General features: G+C 46.6%; 9 protein-coding genes across 9 annotated transcripts; 6 read left to right on the plus strand and 3 right to left on the minus strand.

The window, feature by feature from the left end:
* The first annotated feature begins 70 nt into the window (after nucleotides 1-70).
* On the plus strand, nucleotides 71-802 carry ASPGLDRAFT_45866 (transcriptional coactivator p15/PC4 family protein). The gene is made up of 2 exons (XM_022546333.1): nucleotides 71-393; nucleotides 477-802. Exons 1-2 carry the CDS (start codon nucleotides 142-144, stop codon nucleotides 690-692), a joined length of 468 nt encoding a protein of 155 aa, XP_022401632.1. The 5' UTR covers nucleotides 71-141; the 3' UTR covers nucleotides 693-802.
* A 2,083-nt stretch (nucleotides 803-2,885) lies between these two features.
* On the plus strand, nucleotides 2,886-6,661 carry ASPGLDRAFT_24817 (uncharacterized protein; the record flags this gene model as incomplete). Its single annotated transcript, XM_022543419.1, has 4 exons — nucleotides 2,886-2,913; nucleotides 2,976-3,793; nucleotides 3,857-6,410; nucleotides 6,474-6,661. 4 exons carry the CDS (start codon nucleotides 2,886-2,888, stop codon nucleotides 6,659-6,661), a joined length of 3,588 nt encoding a protein of 1,195 aa, XP_022401633.1.
* Nucleotides 6,662-7,415: 754 nt separating this feature from the next.
* On the plus strand, nucleotides 7,416-9,123 carry ASPGLDRAFT_45868 (uncharacterized protein). The gene has a single exon (XM_022546334.1). The coding sequence runs from the start codon at nucleotides 7,679-7,681 to the stop codon at nucleotides 9,086-9,088; it is 1,410 nt and encodes a 469-aa protein (XP_022401634.1). The 5' UTR covers nucleotides 7,416-7,678; the 3' UTR covers nucleotides 9,089-9,123.
* A 216-nt stretch (nucleotides 9,124-9,339) lies between these two features.
* On the plus strand, nucleotides 9,340-10,863 carry ASPGLDRAFT_124328 (aminopeptidase P family protein; the record flags this gene model as incomplete). Its single annotated transcript, XM_022540473.1, has 3 exons — nucleotides 9,340-9,506; nucleotides 9,569-10,601; nucleotides 10,663-10,863. 3 exons carry the CDS (start codon nucleotides 9,340-9,342, stop codon nucleotides 10,861-10,863), a joined length of 1,401 nt encoding a protein of 466 aa, XP_022401635.1.
* ASPGLDRAFT_1396497 (uncharacterized protein) lies at nucleotides 10,859-12,185 on the minus strand. Its single transcript, XM_022541685.1, has 4 exons — nucleotides 11,734-12,185; nucleotides 11,203-11,668; nucleotides 11,098-11,144; nucleotides 10,859-11,043 (listed from the first exon to the last, which is right to left on the minus strand). The coding sequence occupies exons 1-3, from the start codon at nucleotides 11,986-11,988 to the stop codon at nucleotides 11,131-11,133; spliced, it is 735 nt and encodes a 244-aa protein (XP_022401636.1). The 5' UTR covers nucleotides 11,989-12,185; the 3' UTR covers nucleotides 10,859-11,043; nucleotides 11,098-11,130.
* A 796-nt stretch (nucleotides 12,186-12,981) lies between these two features.
* On the plus strand, nucleotides 12,982-15,389 carry ASPGLDRAFT_124252 (bifunctional aminopeptidase/epoxide hydrolase; the record flags this gene model as incomplete). The annotated part of the gene is made up of 10 exons (XM_022540469.1): nucleotides 12,982-13,305; nucleotides 13,368-13,452; nucleotides 13,520-13,742; nucleotides 13,811-13,928; nucleotides 13,982-14,101; nucleotides 14,169-14,294; nucleotides 14,350-14,363; nucleotides 14,425-14,653; nucleotides 14,711-15,195; nucleotides 15,263-15,389. The coding sequence occupies 10 exons, from the start codon at nucleotides 12,982-12,984 to the stop codon at nucleotides 15,387-15,389; spliced, it is 1,851 nt and encodes a 616-aa protein (XP_022401637.1).
* A 106-nt stretch (nucleotides 15,390-15,495) lies between these two features.
* ASPGLDRAFT_45874 (uncharacterized protein) lies at nucleotides 15,496-16,752 on the minus strand. Its single transcript, XM_022546335.1, has 3 exons — nucleotides 16,629-16,752; nucleotides 16,244-16,565; nucleotides 15,496-16,129 (listed from the first exon to the last, which is right to left on the minus strand). The coding sequence occupies exons 1-3, from the start codon at nucleotides 16,695-16,697 to the stop codon at nucleotides 15,612-15,614; spliced, it is 909 nt and encodes a 302-aa protein (XP_022401638.1). The 5' UTR covers nucleotides 16,698-16,752; the 3' UTR covers nucleotides 15,496-15,611.
* Nucleotides 16,753-16,760: 8 nt separating this feature from the next.
* Nucleotides 16,761-18,292, minus strand: ASPGLDRAFT_45876 (TIP41 family protein). Its single transcript, XM_022546336.1, has 3 exons — nucleotides 17,866-18,292; nucleotides 17,420-17,810; nucleotides 16,761-17,357 (listed from the first exon to the last, which is right to left on the minus strand). The coding sequence occupies exons 1-3, from the start codon at nucleotides 18,198-18,200 to the stop codon at nucleotides 17,244-17,246; spliced, it is 840 nt and encodes a 279-aa protein (XP_022401639.1). The 5' UTR covers nucleotides 18,201-18,292; the 3' UTR covers nucleotides 16,761-17,243.
* A 328-nt stretch (nucleotides 18,293-18,620) lies between these two features.
* ASPGLDRAFT_124648 (aurora family serine/threonine-protein kinase) lies at nucleotides 18,621-19,890 on the plus strand (the record flags this gene model as incomplete). The annotated part of the gene is made up of 3 exons (XM_022540493.1): nucleotides 18,621-18,716; nucleotides 18,778-19,692; nucleotides 19,753-19,890. 3 exons carry the CDS (start codon nucleotides 18,621-18,623, stop codon nucleotides 19,888-19,890), a joined length of 1,149 nt encoding a protein of 382 aa, XP_022401640.1.
* Nucleotides 19,891-20,134: the final 244 nt, after the last annotated feature.

Raw genomic sequence — 20,134 nt, forward strand, 5'->3', positions numbered from 1 at the left:
ACGTGAGTTTACGCGGAACGCGTCCTGGCAGTTATTGATAAGTCATTGACCTCAAATTCAACCCATTAATTGAAAGAGTAATACCCGACAACGGTATTTGTTAGGACTTATTCTTCTTGCTTGGGGGCTTTCTCATTCATTATGGCTTTCAGTTCCAGAAAGCGAACGTCAACTGACGACTTTGTCGATGACGGGGATAACACAAAGAGGATGAAGACTGAGATGACAGAAAATAATGCTGCCCCTGATTCTCCCAAAATTGATTCTAACGGGGACCCGTACTGGGAAATATCCAAAATGCGTCGCGTCACCATATCCACATTTCGAGGGAAAACGATGGTCAACATTAGAGAATACTATGAAAAAGATGGCCAAGAGTTCCCAGGAAAGAAGGTAGGTTGCATTTTGCCCTTCGCTGAATATCCTATACACAGCTATAAATTGACAATTACTCACATGTATTTTCTTCATCATAGGGCATCTCCATGCCGATGGACCAATATGCAGCATTCGTCGATTTACTTCCAGGTATTGAAGCTTTGCTCAGGGAGAATGGGCAGTCAGTTCCACGCCCGAACTATGACAATACAGCTGGTCAGTCTAATGGATGTGACGATGGGGATCAGGGCGAACCTGGTGGTAACCCTGAGAAGAACAATAAGGCTACAAGCGACGAAGAGGAAGAGGAATGAATTCTGTACTATAAAACTGCAAGGAGCTAGCTACACTGCCTTTTCTCTTGGTCCTTGCAGGGCTTCTCTCTGCGGTTAATATTATAATACATAATTCATAAGTCTGCCAGTCTTGTTCTTCTTTCATCGAAGGTATATCGGCCTTGTGATTCTTGAAGAAGATATAACATGTCATGGAAGCCCGCGTTCTGTGTATTTATGCCAGGCCAAGGCATAGTTGGGCTGTAGCCCTGAAAAAAAGAGTGTCGCAGTTCTCTTGATTACGACCTAAACCAGAACACCTTTGATTATCTGGTCCATAGTTTTGGTGGAATGCTGTGCAAACATTTTCCTGGCCAACATGTTTACCCAATCTCATTTCGGCATCATATTGTTTCTGCACGGCTTCTGATTGGTCTGCCAAACATAGGATGACAAGCATGCTGTTGGAGCGCGGATAGTACAGAACATGTTTATATATCAATAGCAAAATAGAAATTGTCCTTGGCTGCTGACTTTCCTATCTGGTGCTGCAAGGTATATAATATGAGAAGGATAGACTGCATGCATGAAAGATTCCTAGGACACGAATGAGCATATCGACAGTACCAGGAGAGCAAGCGACCATGAAGTTAAGATAGCTACGGAGAACATGTGTACTTATCATTGGCACCTGGGAAGAGAAATAGTTTGTTGGTACGGAGTATGTGTAAAAAGTGAGACAGCCCTACCTGTACTTTACTCTGTACCGAACTTCGGAGGTTTTAGGAAAACTAACTAACTGGTACTTTAGTATTACAAAGCATGTCGAGTCTTTTGCACGGAACAACTGCATGTTAAATAGGCCATAAAGATGAATATCATGAAGCTTAATCGAAATATCCCACTCAGTAATACATACTACTACGTAAATGCACCTGGGTGATGAGTGTGGTACACAATACTGTACTTGTATTAATACATACTTGTATGTAATTATCTGTACCTATGTAACTTCTAATTGGTCTACATGGTTGATATGATCTGCTCCGTGACTACTGTATACAAAATGGGGTGGGTTCCTTGCAGCCCTCACTAACAGGAATAATACCCCTTTTCCCTTTAGTTGCTCCAATAATATTTTGTACACTGGCATAGTACGATACATAGTACAGAGTGTACCAAGTACCATAGCAGTAGTATGCTGTATTAGTACTCCGTACTGTGTACAGAGTACCCAGGGTCTTTTTGCAATCCTCCTTTTTGGGAATTCAATCTGTATAGCTATTGTTTTGCACCTCCTTCCATTATTGTTCATTTAGTTGAAAATTGGCTTTTTTTTTTTTTTTTTTTTTTTTTTTCTCCCCCCAAGCCTTGTGCAATATTCTTCGTGGGTGCTATCCCTAGCCACCCCGCACACACTCCCCTGACCGGACCACGGAGTACAGACTGGTACGTACGTCCGCACTGGGCCTGTCCACGGACCACCCCTGATCCCATCATTATCACCACCTGTGATTTTTTTTGCCGGCACTTTTATCCACTGGGAGACTCTGAGACTGATCATTTTCATCCTCCCCAGACATTGGGGTATAGGGGCGCAAATGTACCTAATCAGTCATTAACAGACGTCAATTTGTTTGCAACTGGAGCCCCGCTGTCTTTCCGCGCTTGACCCGGAGATAATAGAGAGGAGAAGCATCGCCGGTTCTCTTTAGGGTCAAACTGAATTGGCAATTGTCCTTCCACCAAGGATCGAATCGGTTGACTGCATGGAATTTTGCTTATTATGGGTTGTGATTAAACGAGATCAAACGAAGCCGATGCTCACCCCGTTTGCAAGAAGGATGCGCCTTCATTATTAGATATTACTCGGGACATTTGCAGAGTTTGACGGAAAACAATGCGTTGAAGCAAGTTGTGGCCGATAGGGACAGCCAGACGACCCGACAATATCCCATGCGAATATTCTTACGACTCCTTTTGATGCACCCCCCGCCTTCGTTGACCTATCTTTCCTCGAAGAATAAGACGGATCATTCTTCTATCCACGCATCACGGCCTTTTTCGCCGAGAGTTTGACTTGCACGATATATTGCAGCTATTGCAGCTAGACCAAGGGCTTGAATATAATACTGAGCACGCCGACTTCCCCGCCCTACCTTAAATCTTCATACAACTACGACTACAGCAGATGCAGTCGGTATTATCTACCAAAGGAATCCATCCAGACATATGTCGCCAGATCGTACATCTCCGTACAGTATGAGAGAGCGATTCCTCGCTATACTCTGATTCGCAAAGAAAGCTGATATGTGTTTTTAGAACCGAAATTGGGTACAACAACACCGTCGATTTCTAGGTTAGTGTCGGCACATAGAGCCAACTCGCCGCCGACTAGTCCAGTTGATACCGGAGCCGTTCGAGAAGGCCTGGGCAGTTTGAATCGCTGGTCCCAGTCAACTGCTTCCAATAAGAGCCCTCCCCGCTACGCTGGCTATCATCGGGGAAGCTCTAGAATATCTGATTACGACGATCTTAATCCTCCCGAAGGCCACGTGAGCTCGACAAGGAATATCCCTTTTCAACACTCACACCAAATTGTTGACATATCCGTGAGCGCCAGCGACCAACTAGCAGAGAATCATACTGCGAAGCTATATAGCAATATCCGTCCTGAATCGGGTGTGCAGCCCACCATTAATATCCCGAACACCGCACCATCACGATCCGCCCAAGCGTCTGCCGAGTCTACCTCAACTTTTGCGAGTTTGTTCCACGATCCGTGGAAGAAGGACCAGGGCCCTGGCCTGAATAGCTCCGAAGTTGATACGCCTAGTCACCGCACCAGCCCTACATCGCAGACATATAGCAAAGAAATGGCAGCAAATAGCCCATCGACTGAAGAAAACTCATCTCCGTTTGCGGAAACAGAAGCATACAAGGGTAAACATCAGCGAGGCCAGTCCCAAAAAACGATGCTATCAAAAGCTCTCCAAAAAGCAAATACGGCCGTGCTCCTTGACAATGCAGCGAATTTTGAAGGAGCGATGGACGCATATAATGATGCCTGTTACTTGTTACAATTGGTAATGCTCCGTAGCAATGGGGGCGAAGATGAGAAGCTAAAGCTCCAGGAAATCGTATGCCTCCCCCTAATCATCATTTGATAGCGAGAATCATCGTTCATAGACTAACTCCCATAGCGTGATACCTATATGATTCGAGTTACTGAACTGGAGCGCATGGACTTCTCATTTCGGGGATCCGGCGGCAAAGCCCTCCCTGAACGTCCACTCAGCCAGGAGTCTGATAATGACTTGTTTCACCCGCGTGAAGAGGATTATGATGAAAAGCTCTCTGGTAATAGTATAAGCCCTCGGCAGCATCCGTCTGAACTTTATAGTGATAATGAGATCTCAGAGGAGCGAAGAACGCTAGCCTCTGACCAAATCCCACCAAGGCGCCAGTCCTTACTGCCCTCTGCATTTAATGATAGCCTGGAATCCAGAGGGCAATACAACCGCCCGCAGTCCCAATCGTCGTGGCAGCAATCTCGAGATGGAAATTGGGAAGGGAGAAATCACGCAGCGGATAGCGGTTCATCATTCACACTTTCCCCCACACAAAATCTCTCTATGGCATCAGACATAGAAGGCAACCAGGCCTATCTTTCCCATTATTCTGAGCTGCCGTTGCCTGGGATGGAGGTGAAGGATACAAACGAGTCAACGTCCTGGCTCGATACAATTGACGAATCTGGCGCCTCTTCACCGTCTTCTTTGCGCTCTAAAAGGTCGTCTGCGTATTTACGACGACGAATGAGTCGCCTCCTTAGCCGTGGTACCGAAGCGGAATTTGATGCTGCCTTAGATGCGGCGGTCGAGGCGGCTTATGATGAAGGCTTAGAACCGGCAATAGATATAGATGACGACAATGCTGCTGACGATATAATGGCCAATGCACGCAGAAATGTTGAATTAGCGAAGCAAAAGGTCAGAGAAGCAGAGCGAGAAGCAGAAGTCGCCATGACTCGCGGTCGAGAGATGCACCGTATTCAAGAACATGCTATGCTTGACCAAACCGAGAACTTTGATCGGGAATATCTTGATGAGGAGGCAGAAGAGGAGGAGCGTCTACTTGAAGAGATGACTATGGGTTATGTCATGGACGACTTCGAGTTTGACGTTCAGTCTAAATCTGCCCTCCCTAGACAATCGGATTCAAGCAGTTTTTCTGGTAGAACTTGGGAAAGCTCCGCAGCCTCCAATAACACAACGGCCGGAGCGGCCCTTTCTACGCTTGCAGAAGACAAGGTCTTAACATCGGCGGCAGCTAAAAGACAATCAAACACGCTACCCCTTGCACAACCTGCTCCAGCAATTTCGTCCACAACTTCCGACTTGTCATCCGGGTCAAGCGTGCGAGAACGAAGATTGTCGGGCCGGGATTCGAAAGAATTGACGATCGATACAAGCGCCCGTTTAAGGGATGATTCTGACGCTTCGGCTTTGGAATTATCAACCAGTCAGTTGACCAGCCGACCTGTGCCGCCTCCGAAAGGTGAGCCCCAGACAAGCCTGCCAAACAATGTGAATCAGAATCTGGATCCGGCTTCCGCATTGCGTCCTGGCATGAATTCAGACGACCGAAACGCGTCTATTGGATCCCTTATCGAGGGAACATCGACAAGCATCGGCCTAAGCAAAGCCATAACTCAAGAAGATGAAGAGGACATAAGTACTGGGCTTTCGACAATATTGTCACCGACACGGGCGATTGGAAAGGTGCCTTCCGCGCCCGACAACCTGGGGAAGCAAAACGCAAGTTCGAAAGCATTTCGAGTAAGAAATGTGTCAGTACCAGCCCCCGATCTAACCGCGGATTCGCCTGGCACACCGTCAAGCAGCATGTTTCCGACTTTGGATCTTCAGAAAGGAATGGCAACTGGGACGGTCCCTATTCTACCAACCCCGACGGGTGCGAACTTCACTCCAAATGGCTTACCGAGCGATGGCCTCTATCTATTTGACAGCCATATACATTCGCCAACTCAACCTGGTTTTCCTAACACTATGGTTGCCAACCATCCTGCTCCCCTTGAGCCATGCCCCGAATCATTTCTCTTGCGCCCTTTTTGGTTGATGAGATGTATATATCAAACAATCGCTCATCCCAGCGGCGGCTATTTATCGACGAAATTATTCATTCCACGTGATGTCTGGCGAGTCAAGAATGCAAAAATTAAGGCGTTGGAAGAAAAGGTGTCCAGCTGTGATTTGCTGACGGCAGCGCTTCTCAAATTATCGCAGGTCGACATGTACGATGCTGATGCTGTTTTGGAGGAAATGCAATCCTTCGAGAGCGTTCTTGACCAGGTACAGACCGCCCTGTCAAAGAAATTAGGTAGCGAAGTTGGTGTGCAAGGTGCTATGCCGTTGTTTAAGATGTCACCAACCTCAGATGATGCGATGGGTACTGCGGACACGTTACCATCCAAGGCTTCAAACGGGCCCAGTACGAAATCCTATTTGACTTCATGGCGTAAACTGCGGTCCAAAAACTCGGGATTTGGTTCCGCGGCACCGCCTAATTCAAAGGAAATCGGCAAAGACAACCCGACAATCAATACTCTTCCTATGACACCCACACCGAGCACACAAACCGCCAAGCGCAATGTAACGCAATTACAGTTCAATGGACCCAATGCCAATTACATGGGCGCCCTGGCACGGCTTTGCGACGCTGCTCAAGCTATAGGTGAGCACATGTGTTCATGATCAAGACTGCTCATGAGACTGACTTGCGGACTTCTTTCTTTAGATCAAATCGCCCAGCAGGTGGAAGATCCAGGTCTCAAACATTCCTCGCCAACCCTTGTTGGCTTGGAGTTGAGCACGCGGCATGCTGCAGAGTTTTTTGGCTTTTACATTTGTCGGTTTGTTTTGAATGATGTTGGATTGATGCTTGATAAATTTATCAAGCGTGGCAGCGAATGGGTCCTCACCTGAATGGTTGTTGATGCTAATGGCTTTCTTTCCCTTGTTTATCCTTTTCTTTGAATCGCTTTCTTTCCTCTTCTTTTTCTCGCATCTTTTTCTTCTCGTTTTCGTTTTCCTAACCTGTTTTCTCTAATATTCTGGGGATTTTGAGATACCAATTTTTTCTTTATATAACTTCGTGGAGTTGATGAGAGTCATGCCCTATACTGATATTTCATCATGTACAGAAATGCTTATGTCTGTTGTTTCAAGATTGTGCCTTTTTATTTCTTTCTGTATCCTCTTTTATTAATTAATTACTATCTTTCTTGAGCTGTACATAGTCTAGACTTTTTCAACGTGCAAATATCCATACGTGCAAATATCCATACGTGCAAATATCCATGTAGGCCTTACCCAACGGCCGCCACCATCCAATTCGCTCTTGCTTGTAGGGAGCTGTCAATTGGAACAAACCTTTCGGTTTCCTGGGCGGATTACTGCCCGTTTGCAACTTGCGAGGCTAATTAACGCAGGATTTCAACCGGTGATCAGAAATCACCAGCAACATATGTCGGTTATTTTACCAAAAGGTAGCCCAACATGTACAGCCTAGAACATTCACTCTGGATGAGTTGAGTCAATTCATCTCAAAATACATAATACATATGTACCCCTGTAGGTAATCTCCTTTTAGGGCAAATGACGTTGTCCATTTTGTCCTTACTATGGTTCAACGCTACGCTGGATTGGCCCGTGTAGAGGCCGCGGCACGCGTCGCCGCCACCAAAACAAACGCGTCGCCCAAACGAAGAGTAAAGGAATACTCCGTACTCCATACTCCGTACATCAGACCATATCGTACAGAGTACAGTCAACTCAGTTTCGCCTCGGATAATACCTGTCTTGGTGTCACTTTGGTCACTGGTTGTGACCTGGTTACTTTGTTGTTTGGATCCCCGAACGCCCAGTGATTTATTTTACAAGGCCCATCAATATAACCAGACCTTTTCCTAAACATCCTTCTGAAAGAACTCGTCCACAACAATGCCACGACCAGCAGTTAGACGAAATCGCAAGGCCCCGCAAACCTCCACGAAACAGACCGCAAATCATAAATCGGCCGGCGACGATAACCTCGAGTCTGCAATTGCTTCGGGATTGCCCTCAAATCACGGCGAAAATGTGGACAGCGCCTCGCATCCGACCGATGGCGCCGAGGCGCTAACTATGGTGCAACAAATGAATAACCGGACCCCTATGTCCAAATCGCATGAACAAGCAATCGAATCATCGCCGATGGGCGAACGCGCAGCGACAGGCAGTCGACCTCCCACGAGAGCCCGTGGTTACTCATCAACTCTTTCCCTCGCAGGGCGAAAGGGTGATATGAGCTCAAAGATTCCAGGGACGCCCGCTTTCGAAAGTTCGGTCCTGAGCAATTTCAGAAGGAGAGCTCGACAGCCTAGTATTCTTCAGATGATGCAAACAGAGGATGGTTCCTCTGACCTTGATGACGATGATTTTCTTGGTGGATTGAGTCCAGAAGACGAATCTACTCCTTTGAATGTTTCTCGTGGGAAATCGTTGATACTAAAGAATGCCGCGTCTCCATCTGCGGAATCTTCATCTCCATCTAGCGACAAACCGCGCAAGCGGAAACGAGCGACAGGGGAACTCCAAGTTCCCCAATCACCCTTGAATGTAGTAGAGAGCACGCCTATCGGCTCTCCAGCTCGTGGGACCCAAGAAAATGAAGCACACGACCGCACCGATACGCCTCGGCCCCTGATATCCCCCGAAGCATTCAGTCAGACAATGGTGCCGCCTATGAGCAGCAGCGCACCCCAAAGTCCTGCACGTATTGATTTGGCCTTGGCAGAACGAGCGTCACCTGTAACGTTAGAGAGCACAAAGGAACCGAGTGGGCGAATGAATGCGCAAGGGTACCTCTCCACAGCGGCTCTTCAAAGTAAACTGCTTCCTCGGCGGCGCCAACGACGTCGCAGGCACAATGATTCTAATATATCCAACGATGACGACAGATCCGACGACGACGATGAATTGAATTACTTGCCTTCTAGAAAACCAATGAACTCGCGACGGAAGCAAACAGACCCGCCGGATCCATCGAAAAATACGCGAACTAAGCCTACAAAACAAAAAAAGCCACAGTCTAAACCTTCTAAAGGAGGGATTATATACCCTTCGGCCACTCGAGCGACAGATGTTGACAAGGAAAATCAACCAGATGGAATGTCGTCGCCTCTCTCGTCAGCTCTTGATTCAGATGCATTCGACTCAGATGTTTCCATCTCAAAATCCACCGATAAAGGAGATTTAATGAGCGAGGAACTAAGATTACAGGCAAAGAAGTTTGCTGAAGTTGATGATTGGCAGATGGAATTTGAGGATGTAACTAGCACCGCGGGCAGCCAGGGCAGTCCATTTAGATAGACGAACAATTCCCTGTCTCCCTTTTCCTTTTGGACAGTAAATATTATTGTTTTTTCTTAATTATGTATTCCTATTTGCATATTTGCAATGTGCTGGGTCTCCGTCATAGGAGGATCATCTCTCCCCCGGCAGTAGCCGGGGCGCTCTGCACGTCACTCGCAGCGCCCCGCACTCGAACCCCGCGATTGCCAAACTTCACCCGACATACTATCCATCTCAAGACATATCCAGGGTCTCAAGTGGTTTCGAAAATGTCATCGCTGGACGCTATTCTGGCAGGCAAATACCCTGCCAAAGCTCATGCGCGCAGAGTCGCAGGGTACCTTCAAGAACGAGGTTATGGTGGTTCTGGTGTCATCTACTTGGAAGCGCAAAAGACTCGCCTTATTGAAGACAACGATGAAGCAATGCCATTCAGGTGACTCCGATCTTCCTATACGCCATGTTAATGTATAGTGGATTCTGACCTTGTGATCCCAGACAACGTCGTTTCTTCTACTACCTGTCCGGGTGCTTGTTGCCGGACTCACGCTTGACATACGACATCAAATCCGACAAATTGACTTTATACATCCCTCCCATTGATCCCGATGAGGTAATCTGGTCTGGCCTCCCGCTGTCTCCTGCCCAGGCACAGAAGCAGTATGATGTTGACCGTGTACTCTCGACGACTGAGGTCAATACTACTCTTGCCTCAATTGCCTCGGCTCACAATGGCAAGGCGGTTGCATTTGCGATTGCAGACCAGATATCGGACGATATAAAGTTCCAAAACTTTGCTGAGACGAATTTGTCCGCGCTGAAGGCCGCGATTGAGCTCACTCGCATCATCAAGGATGGATATGAAATTGCTCTCTTGAAGAAAGCGAATGATATTTCTGCCAAGGCTCATGTCGCTGCCATCGAAGCGTCGAAGACAGCAACCAACGAGCTTGAGATCTATGGCGCTTTTATTGCAACGTGCATCGCCAATGACTGTACTGAGCAGTCCTATCACCCCATTGTTGCATGTGGCGAGAACGGTGCTACCCTTCACTACCAAAAGAATAACGACGACCTTGTGGACCCCGTCACCAAGCAACGGAAGAACAATGTACTCATCGATGCTGGCGGCGAGTACCGCGCATACTGTGCTGATATTACCCGCGTCTTCCCTTTGTCAGGAAAATTCGCGCCTGAGACACGCCGGATATATGAGATTGTTTTGCAAATGCAATCTGAATGTATCGCAGAACTGAAGGATGGCGTCCAGTGGGAAGACGTTCATGCACTGGCACACCGCATTGCGATAAAAGGCCTGCTAAAGCTGGGTATTCTTCGAGGGTCCGAGGATGAATTGTTCGAAAAACGAGTTAGCGTGGCATTCTTCCCGCATGGCCTCGGGCATTATCTTGGAATGGACACTCACGACACGGGCGGAAACCCCAATTACGATGATAAAGACTCCATGTTTAGGTATCTTCGTGTGAGAGGCAATTTGCCTGCGGGGTCTGTTATCACTGTTGAACCGGGGGTAAGTCGGATCATTCACTTTCTTGCTTTTCAATATCATCGTTAACAATTCATCCGAACAGATTTATTTCTGCCGATTTATCATCGAACCTTTCATCCACTCTCCTGAACTCAAACAGTATATCGATACCGAGGTATTGGAACGCTATTGGAGGGTCGGTGGAGTACGCATCGAAGATAATGTTCACATCACCAGAGACGGTTACGAGAATCTGACCACGGCACCAAAAGCTATCGAGGAAGTGGAAAAGTTGGCTTTGTAAAATGGTATACTAACGATTATAACCCAGTCGATATCCAACATGTTGCATGATTTAATTTTCAGCCCTTAGTACAAATTTAGACGTTCATGGTGCTAAGTAGTTACATCTATAGCCTAATTATCCGTGGGAAAAGGTTGATTACTACTTACAGACCAATTCAAACCCCACCTGAGGTCCCAGGTGTTTGGTCCAAAGAACGAGAGGATACACTAATAACAGTAGACCCCGTTTAATATAAAAAATGCCTTTCCAGTAGTGCAAAAATGACTATGTTTCGTTCAGTCAGCTACTGACCACCCCTTTGTCGCTTCCTTCCGCTTGTACGGGTTCCTGATTCAGATTCAGTCTTATTATTGTCTTGACCACGTTTTTCTTTGTTCTCGAGTACGAGCGCGAGAACGTCATAAGAGAACTCGGGTACATTAAGACACAGCCTCTTGAATTCTCCTTCCACGCCATGTCGCAAAACATGGCTTCTGGTGGCCCAGAAATTGGCGATAGGTTTGCGGAGCGTGACATCATCCACAGAAGTGTGCGTGTAGACATAGCGGGCATATTCAATTTCACCGCGGGGGGTACTATTGACACGGTGAATCTTGGTGTGAGCGAGTACCTTCAATGCCGGTATCCCAAGCTTCTCTGCTAAGGTGTAAACTCGCGCATGCTTCAATAATTGTTCCCCGCTGTCATCGGAGTCCTTTGCATCTTGTCCCTCAGTCGGTCTCGAAGTATAGTCGCGCGTATATTGGAATTGCAGAAAACACCCAAAAGCGCCCACGTGCTCATCAGGGAGTTCAATACGCCGCTGCGAAATGAACACATCAGTGTCAACAGGGTTCTAATGTCTCAGCGAAGGATTACAAAACATGCCGGTTCAGTTTCGCTGAATTTGTTAACCGTCTCTGCAAGAAAAGGCGACTCTAGTAGCAGAGTTTGGTGAGCTGTCAACGTGGTTTCATTTTCTCCCTGGCCAACAATGATTTCGACAATTGGCGATGTTAGGTAGCTGTTATAAGTAAGCGGATTTGTTCTATGAGCAGAATGCGATACCGTGGTTATGAAGGCGCGATTGACGAAACATGGACAGAAAATTTCAGCAGCAGGAATACAAAAGAGCTTGCACATCCTTACTTGAGAAATCCGAGGCCCGAGTTCTTTTTCGATGCCGTTGGCGCATCTGTAGGCTGCGCATCTGATGCAGTGGGTGCATTGAGGTCTTGCGCCGTGTCCATCCGGCCACCATTCGCTGCGAAATCGCGTGTGTTGTCCATTTCCACCCCCACCTCTACCTCTTGGCTCTGGCCCTGGACCTGGGGTTCGTCGACATTCTGTGGGGGGTTCTGGATGGTTTGGGTGTTCAGAGTATCCTGCGCGTTTTGTGCGCTTTCGGGGCCCTGAGTGGTTTCAGCAGATAACTGCAATTGAGAAGCATCCATTGCGCAAGTTGAAGTCGATAGGAGTTGTAGGAATGTTTCGCGAGAAGGAATTAGATTCGCGATGACCGAAGAGGAAATCGAGTTATGGATTGGCGTCCTTCAACCTTGCCTTCACTTTTTATGCGTTAGAAGAGGACAGTTCAAATAAAGTACAAGTAGAAGGTAATGTTTCGCAAAATACTTAGCTAAATCATGTGAAAGAGCAAGCGGGAATAAACAAATAGATCCGCCGAAGCAGTCGGTGGATCGCTGTCATGCGGATGCTTTATGCTATATATTACGGTATTCTCCCACTCGGCCTTCGTTTGGCAAAGTTCCAGTCAAGAACCCAAATAATTTGATCACTAAGACTCATTAAGTAATTTTGTCAGTAGCCATGTATACAACATGTTCAGAAATCAATTGCTGCTGAAAGGTGATCTCTAAGCATAAATACCCCATGATACGGTATATTACATGTAATGGAGATACGCGTGATTCCCCAGGTCAATTACACATTCGTACTCTGTAGGCTCTGCCGGCTAAAAGAGGCACATATTCATATATGATACCTTCACCTTTGTCCCATCTTCCACGGGTCAGCTTCTCTTTTCGAGGCTCGATTCGCGCAAGTGTACCGTCCATTAATCCGTCCATCGCTGTTCAAATTCGCTGGACTGCTCCTCGAAGCCAAAGACGAAGTATGGCGACGATTATCAACTCTCCCCGGGATCCGAATACTCTCAGCAATTATAATAACTGGATCTCGACTCACATCACTGCAAATTTTGACATACTCTTTGACCAGAAGAAGTTGGCTGGAAATGTGGTTCACCAGCTCAAATCAATTACAGATGCCCAATCCCAGGATATTATCCTTGACGTCAACCATCTCGACATTGGCGATGTCAAGGTCGATGGCAAGCAATCTCAGTGGGAACTACTCCCGCCTTTGGAATCTTACGGCACGGCGTTGAAGATCAAGCTTGGTCATGCTGTGAAGCTCAACGAGACTATCGAGGTCGATGTACGTCATTTATTCCGAATCGTCATTATGTTCGCTTTTCAACATTAACTTGTACAATAAAGATCTCAGTGAAGACCACGGAGAAATGTACAGCATTGCAATGGTTGACGCCTGCCCAGACCTCAAACAAAAAGTACCCTTATATGTGTAAGCTGACATTTTCCCTGTGTCTGGGAAGAATAAAACCCCACTGATGATAGATGTATGCTTCAAGTCTCTCAATGCCAGGCTATTCATGCTCGCTCTATTTTTCCGTGTCAAGATACACCCGATGTCAAATCCACTCTGGATTTCAACATTACATCTCCGCATCCGGTGATCGCGAGTGGCTTGCCGGTTCGTGATTTACCACCGGCACTGCAGCCGGATGGAAAGTCTCTGTATCGCTTCCACCAGACAGTGCCAATTCCTAGTTATCTCTTTGCATTGGCTAGTGGGTAAGTAGATCACATACATGCCTCATACATGCCTGTTCTCACAGAAGCTAATACTGATTCTTGAACAGAGACATCTCGGAAGCCACCATTGGACCTCGGAGTGTGGTAGCAACAAGCCCTGACAAGGTCGAAGAGTGTAAGTGGGAGCTTGAAGCGGACACAGAGAAGTTTATCAATGCAATTGAGGTATGTCTGACAGATCCTCCCATTTGAGCGACCACTTGCTCACCCGAATACAGAAAATCGTCTACAATTATGCATGGGGCGAGTATAATGTGTTGATTCTGCCTCCAAGTTTCCCATATGGTGGCATGGAAAATCCGATCTTTACATTCGCCACCCCTAGCATCATTTCAAAGGTACCCCAGAATGCTCTAAGACCTCATCTGGCAATTGAATAACATTCTCTCTCATCTCATCTCCTAGGATCGGGAGAATGTGGATGTAATCGCTCATGAACTTGCTCATAGCTGGAGTGGCAATCTCGTCACCAACGCTTCATGGGAACATTTTTGGCTCAATGAAGGTTGGACTACTTACCTTGAAAGAAGGGTAGGTTAACGTTACCCATTTGCTTTTTACCAAGTAACCTGCTGACAAAATCAAGATCCTAGGTGCAGTGTGAGTAGTTGGAAATAGTTGAAAATTGTCAAGGTAACTAACTCTTGCTGACTCCTGCTAGCCATGGGGAGCCCTATCGTCATTTCTCGGCCATCATAGGTTGGAAGGCTCTTTCGGATTCCGTGGAGCACTTTGGACAGGACCATGAATTTACCAAGTTGGTCATTGACCTGAAAGGAAAAGACCCAGACGATGCATTTTCAAGCATCCCATACGAAAAGGGCTTTAATTTTCTCTTTCAACTCGAGACCCTTCTCGGAAAAGCCAAATTTGACGAGTTTATCCCCCATGTATGCCGGTTCTCTTTCCCCTCCCTTTCCAGTACGATTTGCTAATTTGCTTCCCAGTACTTTACAGTGTTTAAAGAAAAATCTCTCGATTCTTATGAATTCAAGACAACAATCTTGGATTTCTTCCAGTCTGACCCCGAGGCTTCCAAGTTATTGAATGATCTTGACTGGGACAAATGGTTTTATGCGCCGGGCTTGCCTCCCAAGCCCCATTTTGATACATCTCTTGTCGATGTTGTTTATGAGCTTGCTAGGAAATGGCAATCACTGCCTGAATCCTCCTTCAAGCCACAGGCAAGCGACATACACGGCTTGACAGCAAATCAACTTATAGTTTTCTTGGAGCAGGTGCTCCTTTTCGAGCAGCTTAAACCCGACCTGACGAAACTTATGGGCGAAGTCTACGGTCTATCCAAGAGCGAAAACATCGAGGTTGCCAACTTATATTTCCAGGTCGGGCTAAAGGCCGGGGATAAAAGCGTTTTGGAGCCAACAGCAAGCCTGCTAAGCAGAATTGGGCGAATGAAATTTGTGCGACCCTTGTAAGGACATTATAGACCAGAGACCATCTACGCAGAGGGAGATTTACCAACTAATCTTACTTTATAGATACCGAAATCTCCAAAAGGTCAATCGCACGCTTGCTATAGAGACTTTTGAGAAGAACAGAGACTTCTATCATCCCATTTGCCGTGCTATGGTCGAGAAGGACCTGTTTGGTAAGAAAGAAAATTAGGTATAGAAAGATTACATAGTAGTACGATGGAGCGGAAACTTGTTTAAATTCATCAACTAATAGTCCCAGTCCATTCCTTGTAAATCAAACTACACGATTTGAGATTGTACGGGATACTGAATAATGGTTGAATGAAATGATTAATAAAACAGCTGACTGAATGTAGTGTGTAACCGTACACCTTTTTGTTTAGCAGATTATGGCACTTGCTGGCTTTGCAATTTATCGCTTTACATCTGCCAACTTCTTATCCAACTCGGAGTATCCAAATATGCCAGGCTTCCCGCCGCTCCTGCGTTCCAGGGTCAAGATTAGATCGCCCTCACTTACCTGGGAGAGTTCCGACAGCACTCGCCGCATATAGACCACGACCCAAGCAATCTTGGTCCAATCCATGTCTTTACCGTCCGACCCAGTATAACTCGCTTTCCACAGGTTCCTCCAGACAGCAGCCCCAAGCACCGCATCGCCCTTGACAAGTCCCTCGTCATAGGCCGCAAGAACACCCCGCCACTGAATAAAAAGGTCCTTGAGGAATTTATTCCGAATTGCCCGGCTGGTGATGCCATGGAGGACATCCATGCGCTGTTCGGCGTTGTGCGAGAAGTGATCGATCAGATGACGGGAATATGTCTGGACACTTTCATGAGATGGTAGTGCGCGCAGTCGAACCGTCAATAGATACATGTGCAGAAAAGTTACTTGCGACCATGTAGAGAAAGTTGGGGCGAGACTCAGTTCTAATTGGGACGAGGCCACCCATATTAGCTCATGGAACATCTTCAAAAACGGGTTCACGGTTCGACATCTCATACTGATACTCCCCATGTTGAAAAGCAAATGCTAGGACCAACCTTCATACCACCAACCTTCCCCAACGCCAAGATCTTCACCCTCTTTAGTCTTTGGAGCCTGTGCACCTTTTTGCGACACTTGGGGTATTCTGTAGTCGGCCTGGCGCGAGCAAGCCTCGAACAGCTTCTGTGTCAATCCATATGCGACATAGGTTTCTGCTGTGGTGCCAGGTCGGGGCAGTATGGCTTTCGCCAATCGAGAGGCTCGACGGCTTTGTATCAAGGATCTGTGAGAGTGACACCACCGGTTTGCATTATCTAAGGGGTGCTTCGAATGCGACACTAGTGTGGTGTAGTTTCGGGAAGTAACCATATGCGTTGGCTGCACCCACAGTCAGTTTGAGAGATCAAGCCTGTTGGGTTATATATCAATTGCTTGGTGTACCTGAAGCCATGAAAATTGAGCTTTGCATAGCCCTCGCACATAGGGAGAGCCCAATGGCTTTGATGCCATTCTTTTCTTTTCTTTTCTTTTCTTTTCTTTTTTTTTTTGAAATGTACAAATTTAATATTGTGTCGCAGATGTACTCCGTACTCTCCGATATGATTTCATTATTTTCTCAACGCCGACCACCGCCTTGGTTTGCAGTGTTTGTCAATATCTCAAAAGAATGCACCCCCATTGGACCGTCTCTTTTCGCTCTTTAATTATGTACATACCCCTGTAGTACTGCTCGGAAAAGTACTCTGTAGTATTTACTTATATAAACATGGTGATTGTATTTTACATATCATCTGCGTAACCAGGCTGGAACTGTGCCGTTCATGATATATGCTCTCAACTGTTCTCATGACACGACATAGCAAGTGCTTCCTGTTGTTCATAAAGATGGTCATGTCAGCCTTGAATGTGGTGCCCGAATAGGTTTGATCATCTGATCCTTTATCCTTTTTGCATCTGAGTCTCTGTCGTCAGGCTTCTTAGACTCCACCAACAGCTACAATTGGATCACTTCGTTGGGTTTGGTGGAAGGTTAAGCAGCAGCTAGACGTTGCGCCACTACTCCCTTAATGACACTCGCTCTAAGTGCCTTTCAACAAGAGGAAGTTTATCCGAAAGTTTGTTTGCATCTCTCAAAGCGGCCGGAACATCGTCTCGTGTTGTTGCCAGGGTCTTCAAAGTGTCAGTGCACTTCATGTACCGTTTCACTTTCCCTATTCGAATATGCGTCTTACCTGTCTGACTTTATCATATTCACATTCCTTGGATTGATATTCTCTAATCACCTCCATGCTTTCGAAGTCGACGTATACCCTTGTGTCACGAAGTCGGAATAGAACATTGTCAAGCCTCATGAAAAATCTCAGTAGTAGAAGGAGTCTGTCTGGCATAACGCGAATCTTGCATGATAGCATGGTAATCCCATTATCAGCCAGTTCATCCTCATACAGGATCACTTCATCAAAGAATAATATTGGATCTGGGCGTTTTAATAAGTCGATCGGGATTTGTTTGGTTGTCTCTTCAAATTGTCGACTATTGGGATGAACAGTGCCCTTATAGTCTGTAGTGTACGACCAGTCAAATGGTTTGACAACTTCATTGATGCCTTCGTGTGTTATTTCTCTGGAATAACCGTCAGTGTTGAGAAATTGTATGCGCGACAATATAAATCCCACACCTGCTTTTCTGCCATTCCTTTGAATATGCTACTTTAAGCATCGATTCTCCAGTCTTATCGACGCGATCCAACGCATCAAATGCATTGAAGGTGATCCCCCAGCCCGTTTTTTGGTGCTCAATCTTGACAAAGTTATCCCCAAAAATCATTTCCGGTGGCGCAATCCCGAGAGTATTTGACATCTCTTCGATAGGCTCGGCTTTCAGAATCGGCAATTTCTGCGTGCTTATCCTAAAGCCCTTGATCGAGGTCGAATCCGGCTTCTGTGAACTAGGAGAAACCACTGCCGGGCTGCGCATGGTATGGGCAGGACCCGTACGAATGTTGAAAGCCATGTCGCATCGACTGAATGGTGATAAACAGCGCGGAAGAAGATCAATCTGGTACTTGAATGATCAACGGACTGGTAAATTGAATTGTCGATGCGCAGTGCATGTCATGAATGGCCGATTCTTATCAATAGCATCTTCCCCGAACGATACCCCGCGAAGGTCGGAGAAAGAGGCGGCCCGTTCCGTTGCCTGGGTGATGCGCAAGGAACTGCGCCGATAAACAGCCGCTGGAGCTGTTCTTTCTCGCAAGTCGACCTTCTCGACACAACCACGCAAACTCGCCAAACCACTATCTCTCATCCCCCTTGTTTATCGACAATTATTAAAGCTCTGGGATGAGTATTTAGTAAAGAAGGAAGCACTTGAGCATCGCAATCGCCTCTTTACGACCTTCAAAAGTCATTGGCACTTCTCACCGCAACCATGGCTACCAAGACGTTGGAAGCTCGTTTTGAGCATCTTTCTGTGAAAGATGAGAACGATTCTAGCGGAAATGGCAGTTATCATTCAAAGCAGAAGGTACTGATTGAGCGAATGTAATTGGACATGCAGGACCAACCAGCTAATCTTATCTGTCCAGGGCTCCCATTCTACAGCCACGTCCCTATCAGGCCTTGGGTCCACTGCGCAGCTGAACAATAGCTCAAACCGGTCAAATCTACTGAAGCTCGCTTTGCAAAACACCAATGATAACAGGATCAATGCAACAAATTCGTCCCCTGTCAAGCGCAACGCCGATGAGAATGAAGAACAGTCCCACGAGCAGTCTTCGCCAAAGAAACTTCACCTTGGAATGTTCGAGATTGGCAAGCCCTTGGGAAAGGGAAAATTTGGCCGAGTCTATCTGGCCAAGGAGCGATCTTCCGGATTCGTTTGTGCACTTAAGGTCCTTCACAAGTCCGAATTGCAACAAGGAGGGGTACAGAAACAAGTTAGGCGTGAAATCGAGATCCAGAGCAACCTTCGTCACCCGAACGTCCTGAGGCTCTATGGACACTTCCACGATAGCAAGCGGATTTTCCTGATCCTGGAATTCGCAGGCCGAGGCGAATTGTACAAACACCTTCGAAAGGAACACCGTTTTCCTGAATGGAAGGCTGCACATTACATTGCCCAGATGGCCGCAGCGCTCAAATATCTCCACAAGAAGCATGTTATGCACCGTGATATCAAGCCGGAAAACATATTAGTTGGAATTCACGGTGAAATCAAGATCAGCGACTTCGGCTGGAGTGTCCACGCGCCGAACAACAGGCGGCAAACCATGTGTGGCACGCTGGATTATCTGCCTCCGGAGATGCTTAAGCCAGGCTCTCAAGACAACTACTACAACGAAAAGGTTGACCTATGGAGCTTGGGTGTGTTGACATATGAATTCCTTGTCGGAGAGGCACCGTTTGAGGATACCCCAGTTATGACACAAAGGCGGATTGCAAGAGCGGATATGAATGTTCCTTCCTTCGTGAGCCCTGAGGCGAAGGATTTAATCAAGCGAGTATGTGCTTCCCCTATTAATCCTATTTTCATGACACACTTATCAGCTAACACATTCTAGCTTCTCGTGCTTGATCCTGAAAAGCGAATCACGCTTGATGAAATCCAACGACACCCCTGGATCGTCAAACACTGTGTAAAGGACGATGGAGTTGCGAAACGGAGTTCTGGTTCTTCATCAAAGGATGGTAAAGCATGAAAGCACATTTCTTGGAGTGAAATAGGTATATGCATTGCCGGGGGCATTGGTGTTTCTTTCTTCTCTTCTCTTTGATCCGGCTTATACGGAGTTTGGTTGCTTGGGCATACTGGTGTTTTGATTGATATTTTATTACCTATTTTCCCTCTTCTTCAGGAGTTCGGAAGTTTCCAGGATATGGTGTTATGTTGATATTTTTTCTTCTTAGACTTCTCATCATCAAACCAATACATTTCAAAAGAAA

Source organism: Aspergillus glaucus, assembly GCF_001890805.1.
Source record: "Aspergillus glaucus CBS 516.65 unplaced genomic scaffold ASPGLscaffold_8, whole genome shotgun sequence".
Classification (NCBI taxonomy): Eukaryota; Fungi; Ascomycota; class Eurotiomycetes; order Eurotiales; family Aspergillaceae; genus Aspergillus; species Aspergillus glaucus.

What these genes read in the sequence shown, in the direction of transcription:
- ASPGLDRAFT_45874 (XM_022546335.1), bottom strand. Translation starts at nt 16,697, where the DNA reads ATGGCATCAAAGCCATTGGGCTCTCCCTATGTGCGAGGGCTATGCAAA. An exon ending in CTCAATTTTCATGGCTTCAG is followed by an intron (nt 16,566 to 16,628) that starts GTACACCAAGCA and finishes CTGTGGGTGCAG; the next exon opens with CCAACGCATATGGTTACTTC. An exon ending in GGAAGGTTGGTGGTATGAAG is followed by an intron (nt 16,130 to 16,243) that starts GTTGGTCCTAGC and finishes CGTCCCAATTAG; the next exon opens with AACTGAGTCTCGCCCCAACT.
- ASPGLDRAFT_45868 (XM_022546334.1), top strand. Translation starts at nt 7,679, where the DNA reads ATGCCACGACCAGCAGTTAGACGAAATCGCAAGGCCCCGCAAACCTCC.
- ASPGLDRAFT_45866 (XM_022546333.1), top strand. Translation starts at nt 142, where the DNA reads ATGGCTTTCAGTTCCAGAAAGCGAACGTCAACTGACGACTTTGTCGAT. An exon ending in AAGAGTTCCCAGGAAAGAAG is followed by an intron (nt 394 to 476) that starts GTAGGTTGCATT and finishes TCTTCATCATAG; the next exon opens with GGCATCTCCATGCCGATGGA.
- ASPGLDRAFT_1396497 (XM_022541685.1), bottom strand. Translation starts at nt 11,988, where the DNA reads ATGTGCAAGCTCTTTTGTATTCCTGCTGCTGAAATTTTCTGTCCATGT. An exon ending in AATTCAGCGAAACTGAACCG is followed by an intron (nt 11,669 to 11,733) that starts GCATGTTTTGTA and finishes TTCATTTCGCAG; the next exon opens with CGGCGTATTGAACTCCCTGA.
- ASPGLDRAFT_45876 (XM_022546336.1), bottom strand. Translation starts at nt 18,200, where the DNA reads ATGGCTTTCAACATTCGTACGGGTCCTGCCCATACCATGCGCAGCCCG. An exon ending in AAGGAATGGCAGAAAAGCAG is followed by an intron (nt 17,811 to 17,865) that starts GTGTGGGATTTA and finishes CGGTTATTCCAG; the next exon opens with AGAAATAACACACGAAGGCA. An exon ending in AATATGATAAAGTCAGACAG is followed by an intron (nt 17,358 to 17,419) that starts GTAAGACGCATA and finishes GACACTTTGAAG; the next exon opens with ACCCTGGCAACAACACGAGA.